Source organism: Callospermophilus lateralis, chromosome 6 (assembly GCF_048772815.1).
Source record: "Callospermophilus lateralis isolate mCalLat2 chromosome 6, mCalLat2.hap1, whole genome shotgun sequence".
Taxonomy (NCBI): Eukaryota; Metazoa; Chordata; class Mammalia; order Rodentia; family Sciuridae; genus Callospermophilus; species Callospermophilus lateralis.
The window spans coordinates 98,486,912-98,503,558 of record NC_135310.1 but is presented as its reverse complement, the minus strand read 5'-3'; the positions used below and the strand labels follow the sequence as shown (position 1 = coordinate 98,503,558).

The 16,647-nt window shown below is 33.7% G+C and overlaps 1 protein-coding gene across 1 annotated transcript in view; it reads left to right on the top strand.

Moving 5' to 3' along the window:
* The window catches only part of Prim2 (DNA primase subunit 2), a 296,745-nt gene extending 280,975 nt beyond the window's left edge, over positions 1 to 15,770 (top strand). Inside the window, exon 14 of the mRNA XM_076860062.2 lies at positions 15,738 to 15,770. Coding sequence (XP_076716177.1) covers positions 15,738 to 15,755 — 18 coding nt within the window. The 3' untranslated portion in view covers positions 15,756 to 15,770. The remainder of the gene's footprint in view (positions 1 to 15,737) is intronic.
* The last annotated feature ends 877 nt before the right edge of the window (positions 15,771 to 16,647 follow it).

The window sequence follows — 16,647 nt, the reverse complement described above, 5'->3', positions numbered from 1 at the left end:
AAGAACTTAAAGATGTAAATAAGTGAGTAGAATGCAATGCTCATGAAATTGAAGTCTAAATATTATTTATATCTCAATTCTTCCACATTGCTGTGCAGATTCAAGAAAATACCAATCAAAATCCCTGCAGGATTTTTAAGGGTATAATTTAATAAGCTGATACAAAAGTCTATGTGAAAAAAAAAAGAGGATCCACAAGAGCCCAAACAATTTTGAACAAGAAAAACTAGTTTTATAGTGTATGTATGTGTATGTATACATATTTTTATTTATTTTATGTGATGCTGGGCATCAGTTCCAGGGTCTTGCACATTCCAACCACACGCTCTACCTCCGTGCTAAACTCAAACCCTGTTTGTATTATAGAAGGTACACACACGGACACACACACACACACTCAAGTTTTCTTAAAATGTGTTTAAATGTTTTATATTAGAATTATTTAGACTAATAAAGCCTAAGATCAAAATTTTTTCCAAACATTTTCCTTTTTGTTTCAGGAGGAGGTATTTCTATTTTTAAAAAATTTAAGGCAATCAAGTAGTGTTTGTTAGGCAATCAAGTAGTACGTCTGTTCTATTGTTCACACCAACTCTTTTTTGACTTTGAAATTAGATTACAGTTACAGGACAAGGCCTTACTCTAGTTTTGCATTTATAATGTAATGCAGGGAACAACTCCAACACAAACATGAGAATACACTACCTCAGTGTATCACTCTAACCTGAGGAATTATTTTCTGAAGACTTATAATTACTTCTCCCAATCTCAAATGGTAACAATTTCAGAAAATGTTAGGCTATAGTTGATTTCCAATAAAATGGGAACTTTGTTTAAAATTATAAAATTTTAAACATTAATAATCAACATATACTTTCCTCTTATATAAACCTTTATATTAAATGACATATCTCGTGATTTTCTTCTTTTGCTTTAAATGCAAGACTAAAAGAAAATTCTTATTTAACCAAAAGCTGTTTTTATATTCCAACTTCTCTTGCTAACCTGCTGGCACACATATTAGGAGGAGGTAGCTGAAATCATGGAGTTCTCTATTTGTTATATGTTAATTCAATTAGGTATGCACAAATGTTATTACTTTTCTATTTTTAATCTATGGAACAGATGACTGAAATTTCTTCAATTTACAACTAATTATTCAGACTTATTTTTATAATTTTTTATTCAATTATATTATCTGTCATTTCCCAATTTTTAAACCTAATAGAAATTTCATTAATAGACTTTCCCAGTATCATCTAAGGATCTTTAAATGTTCTATAAATCCTAGAATTCTGATTAAAGTATCTGAAGGCATTTTTCTTCTTTTATCTGTCTGAAGTTCAAATCATGCATAATTGTGTCAATCTGAAGTTAATGTTGGCTTGGAAAGTTTGCTGTGACTAAACATCTGCTTTTTTATATGCTTTCCAAAATTTTCCCCACTATGGTATCAGGTACTTTGGGAAAAGGAGAGTCACAGGAATAGGGAGGGGGGAAGGAGAGTTGGGGGACAGGAGATGAGGGTAGTTCTGGATCTGTATCCTCCAACAATACCACCAGTACAGGGAATTCAGCACTAACTTGGCAAATGCAGTTCTCAAAACATTGTTGGCTTCCTGATGGTCTTCTTTGTTGATCTGCTAAGGACATATTATAATTAACCTATAGTATCTCTTATACTATTTTAGTTTTTTTTTTAAAGGGAGGTAATTTTATCTAATTTACTCTCTGTCCACCTAGTCCCAAGTTAAGCATAAAATATATGGAGAAGTACAGGAAACAAAAATTTTCATGAATTGAACTCATTACACAATCTATATTAAGAAATTGGAGAAAGCATACAAAAAAGAAATTGGAGAAAGTGAGGTCAGCAAGATAGAGTAGGAGTTCTCTGTATTCCACTTGCCCACACAGAAATCCAACTAGGAATGATCCACAGGCAAGAATACATCCATGGATATCCTAGAACTTGTGAGTGAGTTTGTGACACCCCTTGAATTGCAGAATTTAAGAAGTACCAGCAGCAGAAGTAATACATAGTCATACCCAGAATTATCTAAAGCTTTAAGGGTAGTATGTAAACCAATTTATCATTACTCTGACAGTTAAAAGACAAAACTATTAAAAACAACTGTAGTTATAATAAATTGTTATGGGATACAAATTGTTTTTAGAAATCTCATAAATTTTGACATAAAATCATAAATCAGTATAAAGGAGGGAGTGAAAGTATCATTTCTATATTGATTAAAGTTGTCATCACCTTAAAGTAGCCTGTTGTAAGGATAAGATATTTTTGTGCATGCCTTGTGGTAACTGCAAAGTAAAAGCCTAGGTAGTGGCACAGCCTACAAAATGCCGGCATTCAAAGCACACCATCATAGAAAACCATCCAGTCACAAAGGGGACAGCAAGAGAGGAACAAAGGGAATGAAAAAGCAGTCAGAATAAACAAGAAAATGGTAGTAGTTGGGGCTGGGGTTATGGCTCAGCAGTAGTGCGCTCGCTCTGCATGTACAGGTCCCTGGGTTCGATCCTCAGCACCACATGAAATAAAAGTTACTGTGTACAACTACAAAAAAAAATTTTTAAATATATATATTAAAAAAGAAATTTAAAAACAAAACAAAACAAAAGAAAATGGCAGTATCAAGTCCTTAACTGTCAATTTTCTAATAAAAAGATAAGAGCAGTTGAGCAGATAAATATGTTTAAAAGATCCAATCAGGGCTGGGGATGTGGCTCAAGTGGTAATGTGCTTGCCTGGCATGCGCGGGCACTGGGTTCGATCCTCAGCACCACATAAAAATAAAATAAAGATGTTGTGTCCACCGAAAACTGAAAAATAAATATTAAAAAAATTCTCTCTCTCTGCTCTCTTTAAAAAAAAAAGACCCAACCATATTTCCCACAAGAGACTCAATCAACTCATCTTTAGTGACTCACAGATTGAAAGTAAAAGGATAGAAAGATTCTGCACGAAAGAGTAGGGGAGCTATACATAGGTAAAATAGACTAAGTCAAAATCTGCATAGAGACAAAGCCAAGCTCAATGGTGCACTCCTGTAATCCCAGCTGTTCAGGAGGCTGATGCAAGAGGATTGCAGGTTTGAAGCCAGCTTGGGCAGTTTAGTGAGATGACTCCAGATGGGAAAAAAAAAAGGTCTGGGGATGTAACTCAATAGTAGAGTGCTAACCTACATGTTTGAGGCCCTAAGCCCCATACACACTACTACTAAAAATGAGAGAAAGAAGGTCATTTTATAATGAGAAAGGAGTTAATTCCCAAGAGGACGTAACAATTGTAAATATATATATGCACTCAAGAGAGCACCTAAAAATAGACTTTCATTAAATGATCTAGGGAGAGATACATTATACTATGATAGTTGTAGGGGACTTCAGTACTGCCCTTTCAATGAAGGTTAGATGATCTAGATAGGAAGTTAAGAAGGAAACGTTGGATTAGAATTATACTTTAGCCCAAGTGGGCCTAACAAACATATACAGAACATTCCATGTAAAAGCAGCATAATACACATTTTTCTCAAGTAAACATGAGACATTCTCCAAGATACAGCATATTTTAGGCCACAAAACAAACATTAACCAATTCAAGAAGATTAAAATCAAAATCAAATCATTATACCAATGGCATGAAACTAGAAATCAATACCAGGAGAAATCTTGGAAAATACACAGATATGTAGAAATTAAACAACAAGCTCTAGAATAAATGAGTCACAAAAAGAATGAAAAGAGAAATGAAAAAAATATCTTGAGACAGAACAAATGATTACATGACACACTAGACCTTAAGGGATATAGCAAAAGCAAGACTAAAAGGTAAATTTATAGCGATAAAAACCTACTTCAAAAAGAAAGATCTCAAACAAACAATCTAACATTATAACCTCAGGGAACTAGGGGGAAAAAAAGAGCAAACTAAGCTCAAAGTAAGCAGAAGGAGGGGAAATAAATAGAGACTAGACAAAAATGGTAGAAATGATCAATGAAATTAAGAGTTGTGTTTTTTTTTTCTTTTTTAAGATGAAATCAGCAAACCCTTAGATGAAGGAAGAAAAAAAAAGTGGAGATTCAAATAAGATCAGAAATGAAAGAGGAGAAATTACAACTGATAATACAAAAATAAAAAAGTTCATAAGAAACTACTATGAACAAGTAGAATCCATCAGATTGGATGATCTAAAAGAAACTGATAATTCCTAGGCACAGATGAACTACAAAGACTAAGTCATGAATAGAAAATTTGAACAGACCAAAAATGACTAAAGAGATTGAATTAGTAATGAAAGTCTCCCTATCAAAGAAAAGCCAGGATTGAACAGTTTTATTGCTGAGTTCTCCCAAATATTTGAAGAACTAACAAATTATTCTCAAATTCTTAAAAAAAAAAAAAAAAAAAAAAAAAAAGGTGAAGGGAATAGTTTCAAACTCATTTTACAAAGCCTGAATTACTGAAGCCAAAGACACTACACAAAGAGAAAATTACAGGTCAATATCCTTTTTTTAAAAAGAAAAAACTTTTTTTTTTAAGTCATAGATGGACACAATATTTTTATTTATTTTTTTTATGTGGTGCTGAGGATCAAACCTAGGGCCTCACGCATGCAAGGCAAGCCCTCTACCACTGAGCTACAACCCCAGCCCAACAGGACAATATCCTTGATATAAAAACCTAATATAAAAATATAAATATATTAGAAAACTAAAAATACATTAGCAAAAATATAAAAATATTAGCAAACCAAACTCAATAATATCTTACAGGAATTATTTACCAGGATCAAGTGGGAGTTTTCCTTGGGACACATGGATAGTTCAACATATACAAATAAATAAATTTGATAAATTATGTTAACAAAATGAAAAATAAAAAAACATATAATCATCTCAATAGATGCAGAAAAAGCATTTGACAAAATTCAGTACCTTTTCAAGATAAAAAGTCTCAACAGATGAGATGTAGAGGGAATGTACCTTGACACAATAAAGGCCATATGGAAGTGTTAAGGTCTGTAAACAAGTCTGGATGGCGCCTGGCAAAATGCCAGAGGGAGTGGTTTGTGAAGTAACTCCAGTGAGCCATTAAGTGTGGAGATTCCTTATTGGTTGACTGCTGTATCTAGTTTATGTTAATTAGATAAGCTGTGTGAAATGTATAAATACCCCTCTGGTCCTACAATAAACGGCTCCCATTCCTGCTGTATCAACGTACACAAGTTGTTCGTCACCCCCCAGTTACTTTGCTGCAGCCGGACTGCGGCATGGAAGCAAAGACATTCTAATAGGAAAGCAAGAAGTGAAATCATCTGTTTGCTAAAAAACAATTTTATATATAGAAAATTAAAGACTCCACCAAAAAACTGATAAAATTGATAAAAAAATTAAGTGGTTGGCATATTAAAAAAACAACAATAAAAATCAGTGGTGTTTCTCTATACTCATAATAAACCATTTCAAAAGGAAACTAAGAAAATAATTTTATTGTAATAGTAATAAAAAGTTTAAATACTTAGGTGTTAAATTAACCAAAGATGTAAAAGACTTGTATACTGAAAACTATAAAATACTAATAATAGATATTGAGTGAAACACAAATAAAAATGTATTATGCATTCATGGATTGAAAGAATAGTGTGAAGATGTCTATGTTACCCAAAGCAATCTACAGATCAGTGCAATCCTTATCAGAACTATAAAATCATTTTCTATGGAAATTGGAAAAAATCCTTAAATGTATGTGGAACCATAGAAGACCATAAACAGTAAAACAATCTTTAACAGGAAGAACAAAGCCGGAGTACCACCCTCGCTAATTCTAAAACATATCACAAAACAACTGTAATCAAAATAGCATGTACTCTTCTGGCATGTATTGGCATAAACACAGATACACTAATCAAAGGAACAGAATAAAGACACAGAAATAAGACCATACACCTATAGTCAATTGATTTTTGGCAAAAAATACCAAGAAGGACAATCTTTTCAATAAATGGTATTGAGAAAACTGAGTATCCATATGTACACAATGAAATTAGATCCCTATCTTGTGCCTTAAGAATCAACTACAAATGGATTAAAGACGTAAGTGTAAGACCTGAAGCTGTAGGAGGAAAGCTTTACTGCATTAGTATGGGGAAATATACACATATGACAACTCACAGGATGAAATATTTGCAAACCAAACATCTGATAAGAGCTTAAGATGCAAAATATACAAGGAACTCAACACTCAATAGAAAGAAAACAATCCGATTAAAAAATGGGGCCAAGGACCCGAGTAGACATTTCTAAACAAAAATAAAGCAAACAAAAACATAGCCAAGATCCACCCACAGCAGCTCATGAGGGACCCAGGGTCTCAGTAGGCCAGGTCTACCCCTTCCCCCGGTAGGGCAGACACACCCGCCAGAGCCTAGCCTCTGGTGCAGGACTGCCCCTTCTGACCAACAGACTATCGGGGAGGTTAAACCCAGCAGCCCAAATCCACCCACTCCAACTTGCACAGGACCCAGATCCGGGATGCAGTAGCATTCATTGAGGGACACCAGCAGGGTCTGGAAGTCCAACATCAAGGTGAGGTACAGACAATCTACATGGGTACTATAAGAATATAGGGAAGAAACTAATATCTCAGATCCACACTGCAGGAAAGGAAGACACAGACAACATGAATAAACAAGGAAGGAAAGTGCGCCAAACAAACTAAGACACTATAATAACAGAAACCATGGACAGTGAAGTTGATGAAATGTCAGAGAAGAAGTTCAGAAGGTTCATAATTAAAATGATCTGTGAATTAAAGAATGACCTAAATGAGCAAAGACAAGCAACAATTGATCACTCCAAGAATGAGATAAGAGAGTAAATACAAGTAGCAAAAGATTACTGAGAGAGAAAGACACACACACACACACACACACACACACACTCTCTGGAAAAAAAACAGAAATCCTTGAAATGAAGGATACAATAAATCAAATAAAAAACTCAATAGAAAGCTTACCAACAGACTAGATCACTTGGAAGAAATAACATCAGATAATGAAGACTAAGTCTGCAATCTGGAAAATAAAGTTGATCACACAGTGAAGATAGTAAGAAATCATGAACAGAACATCAAAGAATTATGGGAGAGCATCAAAAGACCAAATATAAGACTTATTGGGATAGAGGAAGGCACGGAGTTTCAAACCAAAGGAATGAACAATCTCTTCAATGAGATAATATCAGAAAATACAAGAGGCTTACAGGACACCAAATGTACAAAATTACCACAGATCTACACCAAGGCACATTATAATGAAAATGCCTACCATACAGAATAAGGTGAGAAAATTAATTGCCTCAAGAGAGGAATCAGATCACAGAGGGGGAGACCAATTTTTATCTCAGAAGATTTTTTCCCAGACCCTCAAAGCCAGGAGATTGTGGAATAACATATAGCAAACTCTGAAAGAAAATGGATGCCAAACAAGAATCTTATATCCAACAACACTAAGCTTTAGATTTGATGATGAAATAAAAACCTTCCATGATAAACCAAAGTTAAAAGAATTTACAACTAGAAAGCCTGCACTGCAGAACATCCTCAGCAAAATATTCCAAGAAGACGAAATGAAAAACAATGACAGAAATCATCATAGCGAGGGATTACACTAAAGGAAAATCTTATCAGAGGAGAAACCAAGTCATGTTAAATACCCAAAATAAACAAAAATGGCTATGAATACAAATCATGTCTCAATAATAACCCTGAATGTTAATGGCCTAAACTCACCAATGAAAAGACAGACTGGCAGATTGGATTAAAAAAAAAAAGACCCAATGATATGTTGCTTCCAAGGGACTCATCTCATAGAAAAAGACATCCACAGACTGAAGGTGAAGGGTTGGAAAAAAAAATCATACCACTCACATAGATGGTGGAAGCAAGAAGGGGTTTCCATACTCATAACAAAGCAAACTTCAAATTAAAGTCAATCAAAAAGGATAACAAAGGACACTATATACTGCTCAAGGGAACCATACACCAACAAGACTTAACAATTATAAATATATATGCCCCCAACAATGAAGTATCTATGTTCATCAAACAAACTTTTCTCAAGTTCAAAAGTCAAATAGACCACAACACAATAATTCTGGGTGACTAACACATCTCTTTCATCACTAGATAGATCTTCCCCCCCAAAAAAATCTGAAGAAATCATAGAACTCAATAATACAATCAATAACTTAGACCTAACTGACATATATAGAATATTTCATCCTTCAATGAGAGAATACACTTTCTTTTCACTAGCAAATGAATCCTTCTCTAAAATAGACCATAGACTATGCCACAAAGCAACTCTTAGAAAATATTAAAAAGTAGAGATACTACCTTACATTCTATCAGATCATAATGGAATGAAATTAGAAATCAATGATAAAGAAATAAAATCCACTCCAACACCTGGAGACTAAAAAATATGCTACTGAATGAACAATGGGTTACAGAACATCAAGGAGGAGATTAAAAAATTTTTAGAGGTAAATGAGAATACAGAGACAACATATCAAAATCTCTGGGACACTATGAAAGCAGTTATAAGAGGAAAGTTCATTGCAAGGAGTTCATTCCTTAAAAGAAATACTCAACAAATAAATTACTTAACATTACATCTCAAAGCCCAAGAAAGAAGAACAAATCAACACCAAAAGCAGCAGAAGACAGGAAATTATTAAATTCAGAGCTGTAATCAATGGTATAGAAACAAAAGAAACAACTGAAAAAGTTGACAGGACAAAAAGTTAGTTCTTTGAAAAATAAATAAATAAAATTGACAGACCCTTAGGCATGCTAACAAAGAGAAGGAGAGAGAAAATTCAAATCACTAACATTAGTGATGAAAAAGGAAATATCATATCAGACACTATAGAAATACAGAAGACCATTAGAAATTATTTTGAAAACTTATACTCCAATAAAATAGAAAATATTGAAGGTATCAACAAATTTATAGAGTCATATAATTTGCCCAAATTGAATCAGGATGATATTCACAATTTAAACATATCAATTTCAAGTGATAAAATAGAAAATGCCATCAAAAGTCTACCAACCATGAAAAGCCCAGGACCAGAAGGATACACAGCCAAGTTCTACAAGACCTTTAAAGAAGAACTAATACCAATACTCTCCAATTTATTTCAGGAAATAGAAAAGGAGGCAGCACTTCCAAACTCATTCTATGAGGCCAATATCACTCTGATTCCCAAACAAGGCAAAGACACATCAAAAAAGAAAACTCCAGACCAATATCTTTAATGAACATAGATGCAAAAATTCTCAATAAAATTCTGGCAAATCAAATACAAAAACATATCAAAAAGAGTGCAGCATGATCACGTGGTGTTCATCCCAGGGATGCAAGGTGGGTTCAACATATGGAAACCAATAAATGTAATTCATCACATCAATAGACTTAAAGAATCATATGATAAAAAGCATTTGACAAAATACAGCACCTCTTTATGTTCAAAACACTAGAAAAACTAGGGATAACAGGAACATATCTCAACATCATAAAGGCTATCTATGCTAAGCCCTAGGCCACCATCATTCTAAATGGAGAAAAATTGAAGGCATTCCCTCTAAAAACTGGAACAAGACAGGATGCCTCTTTCACCACTTCTGTTTAACATAATTCTTGAAACACTGGCCAGAGCAATTAGACAAAAGAAATTAAAGGAATACACAAAGGAAAAGAAGAACTAAAATTGACACTATTTGCTGATATGATTCTATACCTGGAAGACCATAAAAGTTTCACCAGAAGACTTCTAGAATAGTAAATGAATTCAGCAAAGTAGCAGGATATAAAATCATTACCAATAAATCAAAACCATTTCTGTATATCTGTGACAAATCCTCAGAAAGGGAAATGAGGAAAACGACCCCATTTACAATAGCCTCAAAAATAAAATAAAGTAAAATGCTTGGGAATCAACTTAATAAAAGAGGTGAAAGATCTATATAATGAAAATTACAGAACCCTAAAGAAAGAAGTCAAAGATGACCTTAGAAGATGGAAAGACCTACCTATCTCTTGGATAGGCAAAATTAATATTATCAAAATGACCATACTACCAAAAGCAGTATACAGATTTAATGCAATTCCAATCAAAATTCCAATGGCATTCCTCACAGAAATAGAAAAAGCAATCATGAAATTCATCTGGAAAAATAAGATATCCATAATAGCTAAAGCAATCCTTAGCAGGAATTGTGAAGGTGACATCACTATACCAGGACTTAAACTATACTACCAAGCAACAGTAATAAAAACAGCATGGTATTGGCACCAAAACAGACTGATTGACCGATGGTACAAAATAAAGGACACAGAGACTAACCCACAAAATTACAATTATCTTATATTATACAAAGGCACCAAAAACATGCATTGCAGAAAAGATAGCCTCTTCAACAAATGGTGCTAGGAAAACTGTAAATCCATATATAATGAAATGAAATTAAACCCTTATCTCTCACCATGCACAAAACTAAACTCAAAATGGATCAAGGACTTAGGAATAAAACCAGAAACTCTGCGTCTAATAGAAGAATAAGTAGGCCCTAATCTTCATCATGTGGGATTAGACCCCAACTTCCTTAATAAGATTCCTTTGGTGCAATAATTATAATCAAGAATCAATAAAGGGGATGGAATCAAACTAAAAAGTTTCTTCTCAGCAAAAGAAACAATATTTGGGATGAATAGAGAGTCTACATCTTGGGAGCAAATCTTTACCCCTCACACATCAGATAGAGCACTAATTTCTAGGGTATATACAGAACCCAAAAAGCTAAACACACACAAAAACAACAACAATAACAACAACAAAAACAAGTAACCCAATCAATAAATGGGCCAAGGACCTGAAGAGACACTGCTCAGAAGATGATGTACAATCAATGAACAAATATGAAAAAATGTTCATCATCACTAGAAATTAGAGACATGCAAATCAAAACCACTCTAAGATTTCATCTCACTCCAGTCAGAATGGCAGCTATTATGCATATAAACAACAATAAGTGTTGGCGAGGATGTCGGGGAAAAAGGTACACTCATACACTGGTGGGACTGCAAATTGGTGCAGCCAATATGGAAAGCAGTGTGGAGATTCCTTGGAAAACTTGGATGGAACCACCATTTGATCCCACTATCCCTCTCCTCAGTCTATACCCAAAGGACTTAAAAACAGCATACTACAGGGACACAGCCACATCAATGTTTATAGCAGCACAATTCACAATAGCTAAACTGTGGAACCAAATTGGATGCCCTTCAATGGATAAATGGATAAAAAAAATGTGACATATATACACAATGGAATATTACTCAGCAATAAAAGAGAATAAAATCATGACATTTGCAGGTAAATGGGTGGAGTTAAAGATAATGCTAAGTGAAGTTAGCCAATCCCAAAAAAACAAATGCCAATTGTTTTCTTTGATATAAAGAGGCTGATTCATAGTAGGATAGGGAGAGAGAGCATGGGAGGAATAGATGAACTCTAGATAGGGCAGAGTGGTTGGAGGGGGCATGGGGTAATGATGGTGGAACGTGATAATCATTATTATCCAAAGTACATGTATGAAGACATGAATTGGTGTGAATATACTATGTATACAACCAGAGATATGAAAAAATGTGCTCTATATGTGTAATAAGAATTGTAATGCATTCTGCTGTCATATATAAGTAAAAAAGGAAAGGAAAGAAAAAACCCACGTAGCCAACAGGTGTATGAAAAAATGTGAAGTATTCTTCTTTACAGAAAATTCACATTAAATCACAATATTAGTTCATATTGTTGGAATAGTTATTAGATAAAAAAGATGAAGGATAACAAGTATTTGTAAGAATGAGGAAGGAAGGGAATTCTTATGCATTCTTGGTGGGAATATAAATTAATACTGCCATTATGGAAAACAAAATGGAATTTTTGTGAAACTAAAAATGGTTCTACCATATGATTTGGTAATCCCCTTATGGATATAAGTCCAAAAGAACTGAAATAAATATGTTGAAGGGACCTCTACATTCCCAAGTTTATTGCAGGATTATCCACAATGGGCAAAGTGTCAAATTAACCTATTTTTCATTCATCAGTGGATTAATAGCTGAATCAAAGAAGGTATACACACATAATGAAATATTATTTAGAGCCTAAAAAGTAGGGAGGGGAGAGAGCCTATCATTTGAGACAATATGGATGAATCTGTAGGACATTATGGTAAGTGAAATTATCCAGGCACAGAAAGATAAATAAATACCACACATAATCACAATTATGTGTGGAATCTAGAAATGGTGAGTAGAATCATAGCCAGAGTGAAGGGTAGAATAGACAGGGAGAGGATGAGAAGGGGTTGATCAAAGGGTACAAAGTTCCAGGTAGAAGAATGTTTTGAGATCTATTGTACAGCTGGGTGCTAATAACAACAACATGTATTTTTAAATAACTTAATAAATTTAAAATTCTCACCTTAAAAATGACAGGTAAATGATGTGATAATATGTCGATTAGCTTGATCAGCCTTCATTATATACACATCCCTCATATATACGTAATCACACACACATATACACGTTACATTGTACTCCAAATATTTATAATTATGATTTGTTGATATATTAATAAAAATGTACTGTTGAAAATTATTTTGTTTCTGTACCCAAGGTAAAAAATGAAAATATCATCTATGTTCCCCTATGAGGTACATATTTTATAATATATTCTGTAATAAATTTAAACATTCAAATAAGAAATTGAATAATACCAGCAGTCCAGAAGGGCCCAACATACCACCTTCCAGTCATTAACCCTTCCCCTCCAAAGATAATCACCCATTGTGACTTTTAATATTATAGATTGTATCTTCCCTGCATTTGAACTTTTATAGGCAATATGCACTCATATGCTAGTTCTGGTGATTTTTCTCAACCTTATATTTGTGGAATTTGTCTTTGTTGTTGTGTGTTTAACAGTACTTCCTTCGTTTTTTTTTTTTAACGTGTAGTATTCAATTGTATAACTATAATACTGATTTATTTACTCTAGTAGACATGTGTGTTGTCATTAGCTTTTCTGCATGACAAATAATGGTCCTGTGAAAATTTTGGTACATGTTTCTTGATGTATGTACATAAGCATTTCTGTTGGGTGTGGACCTAAGAGTGAAGTAGCTGGAATGTCATGTGTTCAGCTTTAGTAGATCTCACAGTAGGCAGTTTCCAAGACTCACACTCTTAAGTAATCCTTCCCCCCCCCACCCCCCGAGTGTAGACTGGGGTTTTAAAATAACTTCTAGCAAACAAAATGTGGCAGAGGCAATAGGGTAGCATTTTCAAGATTGATTCATGAAAAGATTGTGTCTTATCAGAATACTCTTACTAGCTCTTAAATTGTTTAATCTGGGTAAGCCAACTGCCATAGAGAGGGGAAGCCCTACGGAGAGAGCCTTGAAAATGGATCTTCTGAGGCCACCTGTAACCATGTGAATGAAAAGGATCCTGCCCCAAAGTTGAGCCTTGAGTTGACTGCAGCTTTAGCCAGTACCTTGATTGCTCTCTTTTGAGACACCCTGACCCAGAGCTACCTACCTAAACAGGTTTGACAGGCCTGCCTCATATAAATCACAAGATAATGGCTGTTCAATGCCTTTACCTTCTAAATTTTCAAGCAATTTGTATGCAGCAATAGATAATACTTTCTACAGTAAACACTCTTTCAAATGCTTGTCATGATTTACATTAACATAAAGAGTTTCTATTGTGCCACATTCTTGCCAGTTCTTCATATTGTCAGTTATTGCTCTTGTTTCCATTTTTGTTTAGTCATCTTAATGTTTGAATTATAGCGGTTTGGCTTTGTGGCTTTGCTTCTTATTTCTGATGAGATTGAGCATCTTCAGTTGTGTAGTACCATTTATATACTTGTTTAGTAAAGAATCATATCTTTTACCTATTTAAAATATTGGATTCTTTATTTTTTTCTTATTGACTTAACAGTTCTTCATAGTTCTAAATAGATTGTTACTTATATTGAGTATAGATATTGTCTGTTTTTCTTTTGTTCCCAGAGTATCTTTTAGTGAACAGACCTTAATTTTAATGTAATTCTACTTATTTTTTATGGATATGCTCATATTTTTATAGAAATGTCAATACATGTAGATTGCATTTTGTTTTGTCCCTACATTTGCTTGTTATAGATTACTCTATCATTTTATCAGTTAGAAAGTACAAGAATCCCTAACATTAAAATCTAATATAATTTAATATTCTTGCTACTTTTGAGACAATGCAAGCACCTTTATTTTATTTTCATTTATCTTGTTTTTGCCTTATGTGTTAATATTTTCATTATGCATCTATTGTAATCTCTACAATACATTGTAATTGTTTTACAGTTGTTTATTTAGATCTAGATACAAATTTACCCGCCCCCCTCATTTTTGCTTTTTATTTCTTTATTCATCTCCAGCTTATTTTCTTTTTGCCAAAAGAACTCATTTTAATATTTCCTGTAGTATGAATTTGCTGATTACAAATTCTCTTAGCTTATGTTTGTTTGGCAATTTATTTGACATTCACTTTTTTTTTTTTTTTTTTTTGGTACTGGAGATTGAATCCAGGCACACTTAACCACTGAGTCACATCAGCAGTGCTTCTTTTATTTATTTAATTAATTAATTTTTAAAATATTTTTTTAGTTGTCAATGGCTCTTTTATTTTATTTATATGGGGTGCTGAGGATCGAACCCAGAGCCTCACATATGCCAGGCAAGCACTCTACCACTGAGACACAACCCAGCCCACTTCTTTTATTTTTTATTCTAAGATAGGGTCTAAGTTGCTTAGGCCTGCGTTAAAGTTGCTGACACTGGTCTTGAACTTGCAGTCCTCCTGCCTCTGCATCTTGAGTCACTGGGATTACAAGCATGCACCATCATGTTGAATAATATATTTATTGTATATAAAAGTCTAGGTTTGTGTACAAATGCCCAACAATGGATGAATGGATAAACAAATGTAATATATGTATGTGTGTGTGTGTGTGTGTGTGTGTGTGTGTGTGTGTGTATGGGCGCACACATATATATACTATACTATTGTTTGACTTTTCCTTGGTTTTCAATGATTTTCACATTTGCCTCAATTTTTAAGTTTATTTCTGCTTTATATACAGGTGTATATATGTACTACATTTTATATATCTATATATATAATAATTTTGTTCATATATATATATATTGTTTCCACCAAATGCCCAAAATTGATGGATAAACAAAATGTAATATCGATATATCCATATATATATATATGGATATATGTGTGTGTGTATACACACACACAAATAATATTCATTCTTAAGAAGAAAGGAAATTCTAACATGCTGTAACATGAATGAACCTTGAGGAAATTGTGTTAAGTGAAATAAGCCAGTCCTAAAAGACAAATACTGTATGGCTCCACTTACAAAATATTTGGAGTATTCAGATTTATAGAAATAGAAAATAGAATGGTAGTTTTCAGGGACTAGGGGAAGGGGGAGTAAAGAGTAGTTTAATAGTGTGATGGACTGAATGTTTATATCCTCCCAAATTGATATGTTGAAAATCTAATCCCCATTTGTCTGTTATTTAGGACATAATTTGGCCTTAAGAACGGAGCACTCATGAATGTCATTAGAACTGTTATAAGAGGAAAAAATGAGAGAGATGACCTAGCCATCAATCTGTCTTCACTATATGGGGATACAGCCAGAAGGTCGTCATCCGTAAACCAAGAAGAGAGCTCCCACCAAACTCCAAATCTATTGGCACCCTGCTCTTAGACTTCCCATCCTCCAGAATTATTAGAAACAAATGTTTCTTATTTTAGCCACCCCGTCTATGGTATTTTGTTAAAGCAGTCTAAGACAAGACAAATGGGTACAGTTTTGCAAGATGAAAAAGTTCTGGAGTTTGTACAATGGGAACACACTTAAAAACCATTGATATTTATGTGTATATATGGTTAAGATCAAACATTTGTTACATGTATTTTATCACAAAGATTTTAAAAATTCTGGGTTCACAATTTTTTTTTACATCACATTGAAGATACAATTTCATTGTCTTCTAGCTTCTAGTTTTTCTTTGAGAAGTCATTGTTAGTCTTACAATTTCTAATTTGAAGGTAGTGAATCTGTTATTTCTCACTGCTTCTATAATTTCTTTGTCTTTGGATTTCAATAGTTTAATAGTTTTTTAATTCTATAGGTAGTGGGTGGTACTTGTGGAGCCTAAAACTTGATGTTTTGTTTTGGAAAAGTTTCAGGCATTGTCTCTTCAAATATTGCTCCTTCAAATATTGCATTTTCTCTCTTCTGAGACCATCTTTTTAACCTGCTGTTTAGTTCACATATTTTTCCTGGAAGACAATTTTCCATGACATTTCCTTTACATTTTGTAAGAGCTATTCAACGATGTTTGTATAGCAAACAGCCTTGGGAGACAGAAGTAGCGTTTCCTTCTGGGGCGTAGGATGCTTTTGTTTACTCATCAGCATACGA